The sequence below is a fragment of the Nelusetta ayraudi genome, unplaced genomic scaffold (assembly GCF_046127955.1).
Source record: "Nelusetta ayraudi isolate G7.1 ecotype Tasmania unplaced genomic scaffold, CSIRO-AGI_Nayr_v1 ptg000011l, whole genome shotgun sequence".
In the NCBI taxonomy this organism is placed as follows: domain Eukaryota; kingdom Metazoa; phylum Chordata; class Actinopteri; order Tetraodontiformes; family Monacanthidae; genus Nelusetta; species Nelusetta ayraudi.
The window spans coordinates 21,197,225-21,210,801 of record NW_027466061.1 but is presented as its reverse complement, the minus strand read 5'-3'; the positions used below and the strand labels follow the sequence as shown (position 1 = coordinate 21,210,801).

Here is a 13,577-nt window from a genome sequence, read left to right as displayed (position 1 = left end):
AAGAGCGTATTTTAGTGTCGCTCCAACGAACAGATGTCTGCCCGCGATTGGCCAGCGAGGTGGTGTGTTTGGACCAATAGGAGTACACCACGAAACATATGTCGTCCCTCAAGCCTGATCCAGGAACAGCTTTTTTAATACTTTAGCCCCTTGTTGTATTAGCATCCAACCACTAGATGGGGATAAAGATTGTGAACGGTGCTGCGCCTGAGTGCGGTAAAGCTAGTCACCGCAGTGATTAACTGCACATATTACATTTGTTTATTTGTATATACAAATGTTTATTTTAATACGTTTCCTGTATTTGTAATCACCCGCTGAAAATCACCACACCAGATAGACTTGCCAAAAGATGCTGGGATTACATCCCCCTTTCATAGTGAAATATATTTACCCTTTCATCTCTATCACTCTCTTGAATTTGATGACTTATGCACATCTTTGAGAGACAATCAATTACAAATCCACACACACGCGCGCGCACGCGCTTAAATATTTTTAAATTAACTTTTGTCCTCTCTGGCTACAATCGCTTTCCTTCACTACACATCCCATGATGCAATGAAGGCTGACGTTTGCTTGTGTCTCACGATGTATTTCCGGTTTTGCCTGTTCCTCAAATTGTGTAAAGCGATCATTGGTGGAAAGCAAGAATGACGAAAGTAACAATTCTCGCTTTTTTATTGCATGGTTTTATTAACACCAACAGTTAAACAAACAAACAAACAAAAAAAACACCTGCTTTCAGTATATTCAGTAAAAGTGCATTTTAAAGCTATCTCTGATGACAGTATTTGTAACTTAAATCACTACTACTGAATACAAAGTACCAGTAAAACGACATTGTTCCTAATACAACATTTCAATGTAGAACGTTGAAGGGATCTATTTGTGTGAAACAAACAAAAGCTGGCAATTTTAGTTACTCAAAACAAAGTACAGCTAAATCAATAGTAACAGCCCTTCCTATTTACATAAGGAGCAGGCCCTCTGACCAGGAGACAACCTCTGCTACTGGGGGTTGACAGTGGCCTGGAATGTGTATGTGCATTTGCCTAGCCTTGGGCAGTTGTTTCTTCTGAGAATAAATCTGCGTCAAACATGCTGATATAGTTGTAGAGTTCTGCTCGTAACTTTGAAAGTATAAATATATATATACCCAACTCTCCAGCCTCATGGGATATTTTTCCAAGCGGTATTCAGCACCTGGTTAGCATGGTCATAGTTTTTGCTTGTCTGTAATCTTCACTTCCAGCTTGTTGGTGAAATTCTTCTAGTCTGCTTTGCATTTGCTTTGGTGAGTTGAAACGCCTTCGAAATGTCAAAAAGCCATAACAATTCCAGGTATGGTGGGATGGTTATTTTCAATCCCTCTGTGTGTCTCTTGTAGGATTGAGATGTTGCTTGTTGGATAAATTGGCATAAATGAGACACACCTAAATTATGATGAGATTGTTCTTGTTTATGTCAGCAAGCGCTTGCCCCAACGGTCACCAACATTGTCAGTTTGGCTCAATCACCGCAGTCCTCTGGGTTTTTGGCTTTTGGGTCGATAGCTGCATCGGAAGTACTTCAAGTTCTGCCACATTCATGGCCTGCACAGAGCACAATCAACCAATACTTATTGTCCGTCCATACTGATGTGGCATTTGGGCTTGTTCTGTATATTCTACTGTTGGCTACTATGGAATGTGGAGCCCATGAAGTCCCTGATTTGCACAGACATTGAACGTACAGGGCCCATTTAAAACTCAACTTTTTGTTTGTGGAATCAACAAATCAAAATACAAATATGATAAATAAATAAAAAATAGCCTTATACCAATATAGTTCTAGACTAACTAGATACTCGTTTACTGTAACTAATTGTTACGTTGCATGAATTCTTCTAGGTCGTCCTCAGACGAGCCTTCCATCATTGCTTCCAGTCATCCTGGTTCTCCATACATCCAGCCAGCTCTCTGGTGTTATGAGCTCCTGTGTCCTTCTTAAGTACATCCACAAAAGTTACTCCGGGACGTTGTCGTGACCGGTGCCCGTGCATTGGTTTCCGGTGGGAACTTCCCACAGCAACAGTTAGCTGGCTGGCAGCTCCTGGTGTCTTTGGCAGTGTCCTGCAAGTCTCAATCAATTGATCCTTTACCACCTTCTCTTTTTCTAACTTCTCTTCCAGCCAAAGTGTGCGGCATTGGTGACAAGTACAGCTGCATTTAGATACAAACAGCTATGTAAAAATAATTAGCGCAACTATATTATATCATACAGAGGAATGCTGAATACAGAGGGACCTACAAGAGTCTTGTTTGTGATCAAAGACACAATTCTGAAAAATCAAAGCCACATCAAAGTTAGAATTTTGATTAAAAACAAAGTCATAGCTTGCGTATTGGGACTAATTATGATAAAAAATAAAAAATAGTCTCTATACTTTTAGAATTTTTTAGGATTTTTTTCCTAATTATTAGTAAAAAAAAAAAAAAAAAAAATCCATGAAGTATAAACCTCAAATGTTGCCAAATGGATAATTTAAGTTAGTTAGTTTGCTAATTAACCTTTACGTTTGCCTGCTGAGCTACCATTGTGTTGTGCTGCAGCCTACACCCTATGTATCTGAATGGAGATGGATGAGGAAACAAAGTGTTTGACTCGCAATTCTTTTAAAAGCATTTACATCAAACAGGATAAGGATTAAAACAGATAATTCTGTTTGAACTAGACACTTGTCAAAATGGGGCCGAAAAAAGATAGCTGTGAGGTATGCAAATTAAACTCTTTCACACAAAGACATACAAAATGTTTTTTTTTTCCTTTTTTATTTCTTTAAAAAAAAAAATAGATTCATATAGCACAGTGACTAATTTTGGTAAGCAGTATTTACAGTCAGCTTTTGTTGTTGTTTTTTTTTTTCAGGCAAAATGCACCCAAGAGAAAGAAGATCTTAAGAATCGTCTCACTAACTCTCACAAGTACATGTTTGACCTTCTGGCAGCTGCATTGTTCTTAGATCCAGCTGTAGTCGAGGGATTTCTTTTGACCATTCCAAGTGTGAGTTTTATCCATAAAATCAATCATTGATAGTAATAAATCAAATAATGCAGTAAATATAGTGAATTATTTTTGTTTTTGCACAGAGGATTTGAACAAATTAAACAAAATAACATGCTATTTCATAATTATATATGATACCGTGTGTAAAATTTAAGTAAAACTAACAGTAAGAAAGCCAATTTACAATATCATTGTCAAGTCACAAGACAACTAATATTGACTGCTTTTGATGACTAGAGCTATCTACTATGGACCTGTGCACTACTGACCTCTTGTGGCTAAGATTAAAAAAGAAAGTAGCAACTGGCGGCTATAAAGCATATTGCAGACAATATTAAAGTTAATAACTTTTTTTTTCTAATTTTCAATCAGCATTTTTAATTCCTGTTCATGGCAATAGACGACTCTAAATGTCATACTAATTAAGCTTTTAAAAAATTTAAATATGCTGACAAACATGTCATAAAGGTTGTTTCATTTCTTTGTAACACTGTCATCTTTTCTTTTTATTGGATCAGTTTGCTGCTTTTGATGATTTTTTTGCTGGAGGTCTTAAGACCATTCACTTTGTCTTTCAAGAGGCTGAGCTGCCAAAAAACGGTATGCGTTCATTTTGAAAGACTAATTTGGAAAAAAAAATATACATGATTGTGATTGCTTTCCGCTGATTCCTCAGTCATTATTGTAAGTAAATAGTTTTAAAGCTCTCTTTTCATCCAATTAAAAGCCATTTAAATTTGATTTCAGCTTGTAAGCACACATATCCAGGCATTGTGGAAGGGGACAAAACCATAAGACTTTTAGTTGCCAGTCCACCTGAAACAGCCCTCACTGGCATCTGCTGTTTCTTTACTCGGATCAGGGCTGAAGTTCCTGTGACACCAGAAAACATACATGAGGTCAGACTGTCATTTCATTCCTGCGTTCTCCACTCAATTCATTTTCAAACTTTAAAACTGTTATAATCTTTGCCATACAGGAGATCTTTTTCTCAATGGTCGATGCCAGAGAAAGTCTCCTGAATGCGATAAAAAATTCTTTCAGCTGTGTCATACCAGTCCTCGACGCAACCCAAAATTGGGGAGCCTTAGATAAATCTGAAGATGGTGAAGATGTGAAGGAGTACTTTAAGAGTAGCATTAAAGACTTTATCGGCTCCTTCGACGGTAACATTTTACTTTTTGTTTTCTTGATTCAGTCCTATTCTTTCAATGTGTTTGGAATTGTATGGCTTGTTTTATGTACTTTTATGTCGATGAAGATGTTCAGTCATCCAGGTCATCAAAGTGTAGGTGTTTCGCTGAAGTGACTGGCATGTTTTGCCATGTTTTCATGGGAGGCGAAAATGTCTTCACAATAGCAAAACCAATACAGTTGCCACAACATCCTCCTTCTACAATGTGCTATTATGTTTCTGCCCCAGACTTCTTGATGCGCAATGAGTGCCTTGTAGATCTGCACAAAGTCACAGATATAGACTTGCCTAAACTGGCCTCCATCGAAGAGATGAAAGCCGCAGCTGCCAACTTTGACATGGTGAAACGTCTGGAGGAAATCCTGATGGTGTGGCACTCTCAAATCGACCAGGTCTGTCCGTCTGTCCGTCTGTCCGTCCGTCTGTCTGTCTGTCTGTGTAGTCTATCACTGACAAAAGAAAACAAACCTCAAACGAAACAGCACACTGTGATATCTTTTCTTTTGCATGTATATTTTGATAATCATTTAATCAATGACAATCAGATCAGTTAAAGCTGCTTTAAAGACTTGAACTGATTCCTCTATTTCTCCCTCCTCCACAAGGTGCTGAAAGAGAGCACTGAGATCAGAAGCGACATCAACTCTATAAGCCCACTAAGTGAGCTGAACTACTGGAAGAAATTCTCCATTAAGTTTGACCACATCATGAATCACATAAACAGCCAAGAGTGCCAAGCAGTTGAAATGGTGCTGAATCGAAGCAACTCCAAGATAATAAAGGTAAAAAGACTATATGCACATGGGTACAACTCACTGATTATGCTTGACATTTAAAGACACTTTACTTTTGGACTTTGTTTTTAAAAAAAAAAAAATCTTACACATCAACCAATGAAATTTTTGTCATGTCATGCTCTTCAGTTCTTTTTGATTTGACATTTCAAGTACGATGTCCTTATACTGCCTTTGGGGGCACTTGTTAAATTCTGATTTTGATAAAGTATTTATGCTCTATATCGTAAAGCATGTTAAGATATATGCAAAAACGATATACGTGTGTGTGTGTGTGTTGAGTGTGTGTGTGTGTTATCTATATATATACATATGTAGTCACACAAACTGTACCTTTTTAACTTTGCTCTTCTTTAGTTGTGGAGTGAACTGGCTAACAAGGTGATCTATCGGAATAAAGAGGCCAAGGATAATGCCAAGTACCTCAGCACGCTGGAGAAGGTCTGTCAGCCTGTCTACAGCAGTGGCCCGGTATGTGTTAATAGCTGTTGACTGAAAACACAGTACAAATGTGTCATGCACTCCATACTTTCCATCCATGACAGACATGGCTTACATGTCCTCGGCAGGTTGCACTCTGTTGCCGTTGCCATTTTTGTTTTATTAATCTCACGTGCCAATCAGTAGCAATATAATCCAGTAAGTGTTATTATCTTTCTTTTATAGGTCACCATGATGAACAGTGTGAGGAGTGTCATCAACACCATTGTGATGACCTATCGCTTCTCTCCATTCTACAACACAAGTGCTGGGATATCGGCCATGTTTCTCTGTGTAAGTAAAAAAATACTGTGTCTCAGAAAAATATGGATACACGTATTTGTAATTGTGTAACTGAATTATCATTATTATTGTGTTTAGGTCACAAATCAGATGGTTACAGCATGCAGATCATATATCACCGAGAACGGCACCGTTCTAATCTGGGACCAAGAGGCAAAAGACCTCATCCGTAAAATTCAGGTGATGAGATTGCAACAGCATAATGAGAAAAAGCTCTCTCTTCTTTTTTGGTGTTGAAACAAAAAACATATAGCTACTTACTTACTTTCCGTGCTTTATCATTGGCAGGACTGTATCAACTTGTACCAGAAGTATCAGTCTTCCTTCCAGACTGTGCAATCAACATACATTTCTGGCATGAAGCCCTTCAAGATTTCTGAAACACAGATTTTAAGAAAGTTTAAAGGCTTCCACGACCAACTTCAGAAGGTCCAGTAAATGCCAACTCTTGAAATCAGAATTCTGCTCCCACTCCAATTTGCACGGTACTAATAAACATTTTCTCTCTGTCTCTCTCTTTATCAAGATCAAACAAATAATTGCGGTGTTCAAAATGAATGAATCTCTTGAAATTTCAAATATTGAGGGCATCGGGAACCTGGCCAGACAATTCTCCATTGCCTGCATGGATCTTAAAAGGAATCCGTATATAATGTTGGCCTCAAATACATCTAAATTTGACACTGAATTTGCCAAGTTTATTGATCAGATTGGCCGCATTGAGGTATGTTTTCATTTTACCTCTGAGTTGTAAATCTTAATTTCCCCTATTCTTTTAGTGTCAATGTAATCTGAGTGGCAACATTTATATTGTCTTGTCAACAGGATGCGCTCAGGGCATTTATGAAATCTTGTTTCTCGAAAATTATCACATCAGAGCAATCTATTTGGCTGCTAAAGCGGTGAGTATCATCACACTATTATAAAGCAAAGTGTCAATCCAAGGCTGATTATAATAAATTGTGTCTAAAACATTTTTCATATATTCCTCTTTTATCCAGCTTTCAGAAATTGAACATTCCCTGTTTGGAACTGGAAATTCCCAACATTATCAGACTTATCCTAAGGCACTACGAAAAGGAATTGGTTTTTGTGAACAAGGTTTTGGCATTTTAAAGGTTTTCCACAATTATCATTGGATTTATTGGCAAATATAGAAGATTTGATCAACATTTAAACTTTTGCAGGTCTTTAAGGAATACAGAGATGACCCCCCATTAGCGAAAAACATGACTCCTGTGGCTGGAAGGATTAAGTGGGTCAGGGTCCTCTTCAGAAAAATCAAGAAACCTCTGAACTACATCCAAGTAAACCTCATTTTGATTGATTGATTCAATGGAATTGAATGCTGAATTAACACTGAGTCTGTCTCTCTTGCGCAGAAACAATCCAACATATTGTCCAGCACAGAGGGAAAGAATGTATTAAGGTTGTATAATCGAATCCTCAAAGAATTTGTGACGTATGAGTACATTTGGCACAGAGCCTGGGTACAAGGAATATGCAAAGTCCATCACGGTAAATTTTCTGCAATTCAAACAGTGTGTTAATAAGCTAGCTATATATACAGTACATCTTTTTGAGACATCTCCAAAGTCCTGATTATTTTTCCAAATGTTCTTGTCCCGCTTTTCAACAGTCTTGAATGTCCCATTGCTGGTTCGTCACCCAAAGAGCCAAAAGTTGCATGTCAACATAGATCTGCGTGTAACTGAGGCTATTTGTGAGGCCAAGCATTTGCTGAATATGGATCTGGAGGTTCCTAATGAAGCTTTACTTCTAGTGGAGATGGAGAGTGAAATTAAGTCCACCAAACTCCGTCTAGAGGCAAATCATCATCATCCATTTATTTTAAAAAAAGAAACGAAAACAATTTTCATGTATTAACTTTATATTGAATGCACTGTTTGTCGATTTCTTTTTATAGATCTTTATAGCTGACTATGAAAGCATTTATGACAGCATAGCTGAGCACTTTCTCAGATTGATGGCATCAAAAATTAAAAGGGTAAGAACTTCTTGGTGATCACAAGCAGAATAGATACATTTTCCCCTCATAAAGAAAGGTGCATGCAAATATGAGCCTTGCTTATAAAACTTTATCTGATATTTGAGTTTGTAGTTTTTTTTTTATTTCAATTGAAATGTAACTGAAATGCTAATTTTGAATTGCTCTTTTCCTAAGGTGGATTTTGTGTTTTCCGAAGCGGAGGTGTTTCTCTCCTGGAAATCACTTCTCCTGAACAATTTCTTCAAAGACCTCGACAGCGCTTTGTTTGAGCTCAAAGATCTTGTGGAGAAGGTATGGAACTAGAGGGTGTAACGAAGCCAAATGTCGTACTTCATGTCAGCATAAGGAGAGTGTTTAAGATTTTATAGGACAAAGTAATAACACTTTTTAATTATTCAACAGAATGGTTATTTCTTTTTTCCAATGGAATGTTTACTGCTGCTAGGTCAGAGAGATTAAAGCCTTGCAAATCTGCAATGTAGCCCAAAAATCAACCTCGAACATTTGAGTTTCTTTCTTCTTTTTTTTTTCTTTTTCCATTTGAGCATTTACTTAGAACACTGATGCTGAAGGGATCGTGGTCATATCTCTTGTTTTTTTCTTTTCCCCAGGTGGAGTACATCTGCAAGACAAATATTTATGCTGTTCTCGAGGAGATCTCAGACACCGTCCTGATTGTGCTGCCAGGAGAGCAGGTGTGCACAGTGGAATACCTGCTTGAAACAAATAAGGTAATGAACATATCCGCATCTTTAATCTAACATGAGATTGAATTGTTTTTTTTATGGGAACACTACATTTTTGATGAGACAAATGCCACGGTGCTAATGGTCATTTAACCTGCAACATTTTATTTAATTTCATTGTATGTATTTATGTATTGTTTTACAGAATCACTGCAGGGAACAAACCAAGATCATAAACTTCAAGTGCAGCCGAGTTCATCAAGCGGTTAGGAAGATGGGTCAGATGTTAAGTGCCATTTTTAAACCGAAACGCAGCGAGTCAACAGACGAGGACTCCGTTTTAGGTATTTTAATATCCATAACTCTATAGAGGTGTTTCAAGTTAGCCCTAAAGTTCAGACAGTCTTATGTGAACATTTTAGGTTGGAGGTGTGCCAAGTCAGGAAAGAGAGTCTCCTCTGCTGAGGATGGACATGCTCCAGAGGACTCAGAAAAAGATCAGTTAATATGTAAATTTGAAAAGGTGCGTTTTTACCTTGTTTACTTACAACGAAATACTTATTTCGTGCACAATAGACAGTCCAATGTTTTAAACAAAAAATTTCTCCAGGAATTTAAAAAAGCGTATGAATACTTTACCGCAAAGGTGCTGAATGCACTTGTCAAATCAACCACCCTTTCTCTGGAGACTCTGAGGACAAAGTATGTTGAGATATTTTCTTTTTCAATCAATTTTTCAAACAAAGAGCTACTAAAAGTGATACATTTTTTCCAGACTGATGTCAATGAAGCAGAACTCAAAGCCTGTATGTGAGTCCGAGATGGTCTTGCATGTCAAATCTGAAGTCAAGCTGACTATACCCAAAGTGGTGCGTGTCTTCTCCACTGGATTATTTTTTAAACACATTTTAAACATTCATTGAAACTTTTAAAACGTTTTTCATTAGTCTGATTTAATTATTGATATATTATTTTTGTTAACACTAGGTGATGATTCCGACTGTGAAAGAGATTCAAAACTCCATAACGCACCTAACAAACATGGTGCTAGAGGTTAGCAAGGGTATTGCTTGGCCGCAGGAATACAGTCATGATGACTCGAGAGAAACAGGTAGGCCATTTCACATTTCAACTCACAGGAAGTCATACTAGACTGCTTAAATAGTAGCAAAATACCACTCAAATCTTAATCTTATTAGGGGCCCCCACTGATTGTTTTTTGTTGTGTTCTCCTTATTTTTTGCGTTTGCCTCATAGAGGGTGAAAAAGTGAATTTCCACCCCAGAGTTATTAAAAACGAGGACATCACAAATGTTCTGAAGATTCTGTCAAAAGCAGTCATTTCTCAGGAAGGTCACATGAGAGAAGTTTTGAAGAAGTTCCAGCCATTCAGAGAGCTCTGGGACAAGGACAGAAACCTCAAATACGAGGTGGATAGCTGCACATGTCTTATTGCTGTAAAATGAGGTCATAAATTGATACCTGTACATTTAACTGTCTATTTTTTGAAAGGAATTTATGGAAAATAAGCCATCCTTGTTGGAGATGGAATCAGACATCCAGCACTATGACCGCATTGAAATAATGGTTGATGAAATAGAACCTCTCATTATTCTGGAATCTATTGAATTGTCCACAGGTAAAGTAGTTATATGCGCTGTACTTTGATTTAACTTATTAACTTATTATATAAATCTATGTATACAGGTACTACCCGAAAAATTAAAGTAAAAGTTGTTTTATTTTGGCAATTTAACATAAAAGATGAAACCAACAAATTTTATTGAGCCATTACACGCGAATTGACATCTCAAGCAGTTCCTTGTTGTAACTTTGCTGATTAAGATTTTCAGTTTATTAAAACCACAAACCCACAAACTAATTTTCTGAGTTTTTGTATTTGAGTTTTTTTAAGCTGCAAGACCTGATCAGCAAAGAAATAAAAACTTGAAATATATTGATTTGCATATTATTCATTTATATAATATGTCAAATTCACCTTTTAAGTTGAATTTGAGATATATATATATATATATATATATATATATATATATATATATATATATATATATATATATATATACAAATATGTATACGTACATATATATATATATATATATATATATATATATATATATATATATATATATATATATATATATATACATACATATGTATACAGTAGCGTGAAAAAGTATTTGCCCCCTTCCTGATTTCTGTTTTTGTTTTTTTGTTTTTTCATATTTATCACACACAAAGGTTTCAAATCATCAAACCAATTTTAATATCACACAGAGACAACCCAAGGAAATATTAAATGCAGTTTCTAAATACCAATTGAATTTTTTAAGGCCCAAAAAAAATCCAAACCTATCTGCCCCTATGAGAAAAAGTAATTGCCCCCTGAACCTAATAACGGGTTGTGCCACCCTTGTCAGCAATAATTGAAATCAAGCGTTTGCGATAATTGGTGATGAGTCTTTCACATCGCTGTGGAAGAATTTTGGCCCACTCTTCTTTGCAGAATTGCTTCAAATTGCTTTTCTTGCATGAACTGCCTGTTTAAGGTCACACCTCAGCATCTCAATTGGATTTAAATCCGAACTTTGACTTGGCCACTCCAAAACCTTATTATTTTTTTTTTAGCCATTCAGAGGTGAACTTGCTGGTGTGTTTTGGATCGTTGTTCTGCTGCATGATCCAAGAGCGCTTGCGTTTGAGGGCACAAACTAATGGCCGGGCGTTCTCCTTCAGGATTTTCTGGTAGACAGCAGAATTCATTGTTCCATCAATCACAGCAAGTTGTCCTGAGGCAGCAAATCAGCCCCAGGCCATCACAATGCCACCACCATGCTTCACTGTTGGCATAATGTTCTTTTTATCAAATGCTGTGCCATTTTTACGCCAGATGTAACGGGCCGCACACCTTCCAAAAAGTTACATTTTTGACTCATCAGTCCACAGAATGTTTTTCAAGATGTTTATTGGCAAATGTGAGACGAGCTTTTGTGTTCTTTTTTGACAGCAGTGGTTTTTGCCTGGGAACTCTCCCAAGTATGCCTTTTTTGGCCAGTGTCTTTCTTATGGTAGAGTCGTGAACACTGACCTGAACTGAGGCCAGCGAGGCCTCTTTGGATGTTGCTCTCGGTTCTTTTGTGACCTCCTGGATGAGTCGTTGTTGCACTCTTGGAGTAATTTTAGTTGGTCGACCACTCCTGGGAATGTTTGCCACTGTCCCCAGTTTTCTCCATTTGTGGATAATGGCTCTGACACTGGTTCGCTGGAGTCCCAGAGCCTTGGAAATGGCTATGTAACCTTTTCCAGACTGATGGATTTCAATCACTTTCTAATTTCTTCTTGAATTTCTTTGGATCGTGGCATGATGCGTTTGTTTCTTGAGATCTTGTTGCCTACTTCACTTTGTCTGACAGATTCTATTTAAGTAATTTCTTGATTCAACAAATGTGGTGGTAATCAGGTTTGGGTGTGGCCTGTGAAATTGAACTCAGCTTTCCCAAAACTGTGGTTAGTCACAGTTACTTTGTGATTTAACAAGGGGGGCAATTACTTTTTCACATAGAGCCAGATAGGTTTGTCATTTTTTTCCCCCTTGGTAAATTAAATCATCATTTAGAAGCTGCATTTTATATTTCCTTGGGTTGTCTCTGTGTGATATTAAAATTGGTTTGATGAACTGAAACCTTGGTGTGTGATAAATATGCAAAGAACACAGAAATCAGGAAGGGGGCAAATGCTTTTTCACGGCACTGTACATATATGTATATATATATATATATATATATATATATATATATACATATATATATATATATATATATATATATATATATGTATACGTATATATATATATATTGGGAAATTAAAGAAAGGCATGTTTTCACAATGTTTCTTTTAAACAGTGAAATAAAACTAAAGTGTCAAAAGTTTTTTTCCTCCATTTATCTACCTTTAAGTTCTCTACATTCAATCAACTTTGGCAGTTGTGTCGTTGGCAGCTTTTGAAGAGTGATGCTGTATTGTTTGTACACAGAACCACTGAAAAAGTCCCTGAAAATTGAGACCCAGTCCTGGAGGGAAATGCTTTGCAGATACCTGAAAGATGAGTTTGGGAAGAAAATGACTGACACCAGTGTTAAGAATGAAGACCACTTACAACAGCTCTCGATTCCCGTGGCCAATCTGGAAGACGTGCGACGTGCCATGGCCATCCTGTCCAAGTTCCGGGACACTGAAATAGACACTGATATGACACTGATATCGATCGAGGTATGAAGACCACAAAAGCAAGATTGTATGTCTTGGGTTCAAAAAAAAAAGAAGAAAAATAATAAACATGGACTGGCATTTATTATGTTTAAGATACAACATGTTTCTCTTCGGATCTGAACTGATTAACAGTCATGTATAAAGCATGTTTCTTGTTGCAGGACGCGTATAAACTTTTGACTAAATATAATGCAGTCACCGAGGAAGAAACAAAAAGCGTGTCAGACCTGAGGAACGTCTTTGTTGAGCTTCAGTCTAAAGCCGTCAGTATATTTGCAACTCTGATCATTTTATTTCACTCGCTTTTTCGAAACCCTGCAGTGACCTCAACCCTGTAATTTTGACTCTTTCAGAAATCGGTGCAGGATGAGCTTCATGATTTGCAGCCTGTGTTTAAACAGAACCTCCTGGATTGTACCATCACCTTTCAAAACGACGTTGGCACGTTTATGGATGAATATGACACAGTGAGTCGTCCTTCAGCTTCAATATAAGGGTGGATGTGTCAGCTCTAAGCCATGTACTCAAAAGTTGTTTTATCTTTCTGTTTAAAGGAAGGCCCAATGGTCATTGGAATTGCTCCACAAGAGGCCAGCAACAGGCTCCGTGCCTTTCAGGTAACAGCTCTCATTCATTTTACAGCATCCTACAGGCACTCAAAGCTGCTTGTGTAGGCTTTGCTTAGTTTGAATGTAATGTAGTCTTAACTGAGGAGGGGGGGGAATCCTATTTTACTTGTTGCATTCGGTCTGTGTTTGTTTTTAGGCTGATAT

The 13,577-nt window shown here is 37.3% G+C and overlaps 1 protein-coding gene across 1 annotated transcript in view; it reads left to right on the top strand.

The window, feature by feature from the left end:
• The first annotated feature begins 2,405 nt into the window (after positions 1-2,405).
• Positions 2,406-13,577, top strand: part of LOC142885445 (dynein axonemal heavy chain 8-like) — a 32,173-nt gene continuing 21,001 nt past the window's right edge. Inside the window, exons 1-31 of the mRNA XM_076021881.1 lie at positions 2,406-2,755; positions 2,911-3,045; positions 3,567-3,648; positions 3,796-3,947; positions 4,028-4,214; positions 4,472-4,635; positions 4,849-5,025; positions 5,395-5,508; positions 5,704-5,811; positions 5,899-6,000; positions 6,109-6,249; positions 6,347-6,544; positions 6,646-6,722; positions 6,822-6,921; positions 7,008-7,127; positions 7,203-7,338; positions 7,460-7,647; positions 7,748-7,828; positions 8,006-8,122; positions 8,443-8,562; positions 8,723-8,861; positions 8,940-9,040; positions 9,128-9,219; positions 9,293-9,386; positions 9,505-9,628; positions 9,775-9,947; positions 10,030-10,156; positions 12,569-12,804; positions 12,966-13,067; positions 13,158-13,271; positions 13,359-13,421. Coding sequence (XP_075877996.1) covers positions 2,729-2,755; positions 2,911-3,045; positions 3,567-3,648; positions 3,796-3,947; positions 4,028-4,214; positions 4,472-4,635; positions 4,849-5,025; positions 5,395-5,508; positions 5,704-5,811; positions 5,899-6,000; positions 6,109-6,249; positions 6,347-6,544; positions 6,646-6,722; positions 6,822-6,921; positions 7,008-7,127; positions 7,203-7,338; positions 7,460-7,647; positions 7,748-7,828; positions 8,006-8,122; positions 8,443-8,562; positions 8,723-8,861; positions 8,940-9,040; positions 9,128-9,219; positions 9,293-9,386; positions 9,505-9,628; positions 9,775-9,947; positions 10,030-10,156; positions 12,569-12,804; positions 12,966-13,067; positions 13,158-13,271; positions 13,359-13,421 — 3,891 coding nt within the window. The 5' untranslated portion in view covers positions 2,406-2,728. The remainder of the gene's footprint in view (positions 2,756-2,910; positions 3,046-3,566; positions 3,649-3,795; positions 3,948-4,027; positions 4,215-4,471; positions 4,636-4,848; positions 5,026-5,394; positions 5,509-5,703; positions 5,812-5,898; positions 6,001-6,108; positions 6,250-6,346; positions 6,545-6,645; positions 6,723-6,821; positions 6,922-7,007; positions 7,128-7,202; positions 7,339-7,459; positions 7,648-7,747; positions 7,829-8,005; positions 8,123-8,442; positions 8,563-8,722; positions 8,862-8,939; positions 9,041-9,127; positions 9,220-9,292; positions 9,387-9,504; positions 9,629-9,774; positions 9,948-10,029; positions 10,157-12,568; positions 12,805-12,965; positions 13,068-13,157; positions 13,272-13,358; positions 13,422-13,577) is intronic.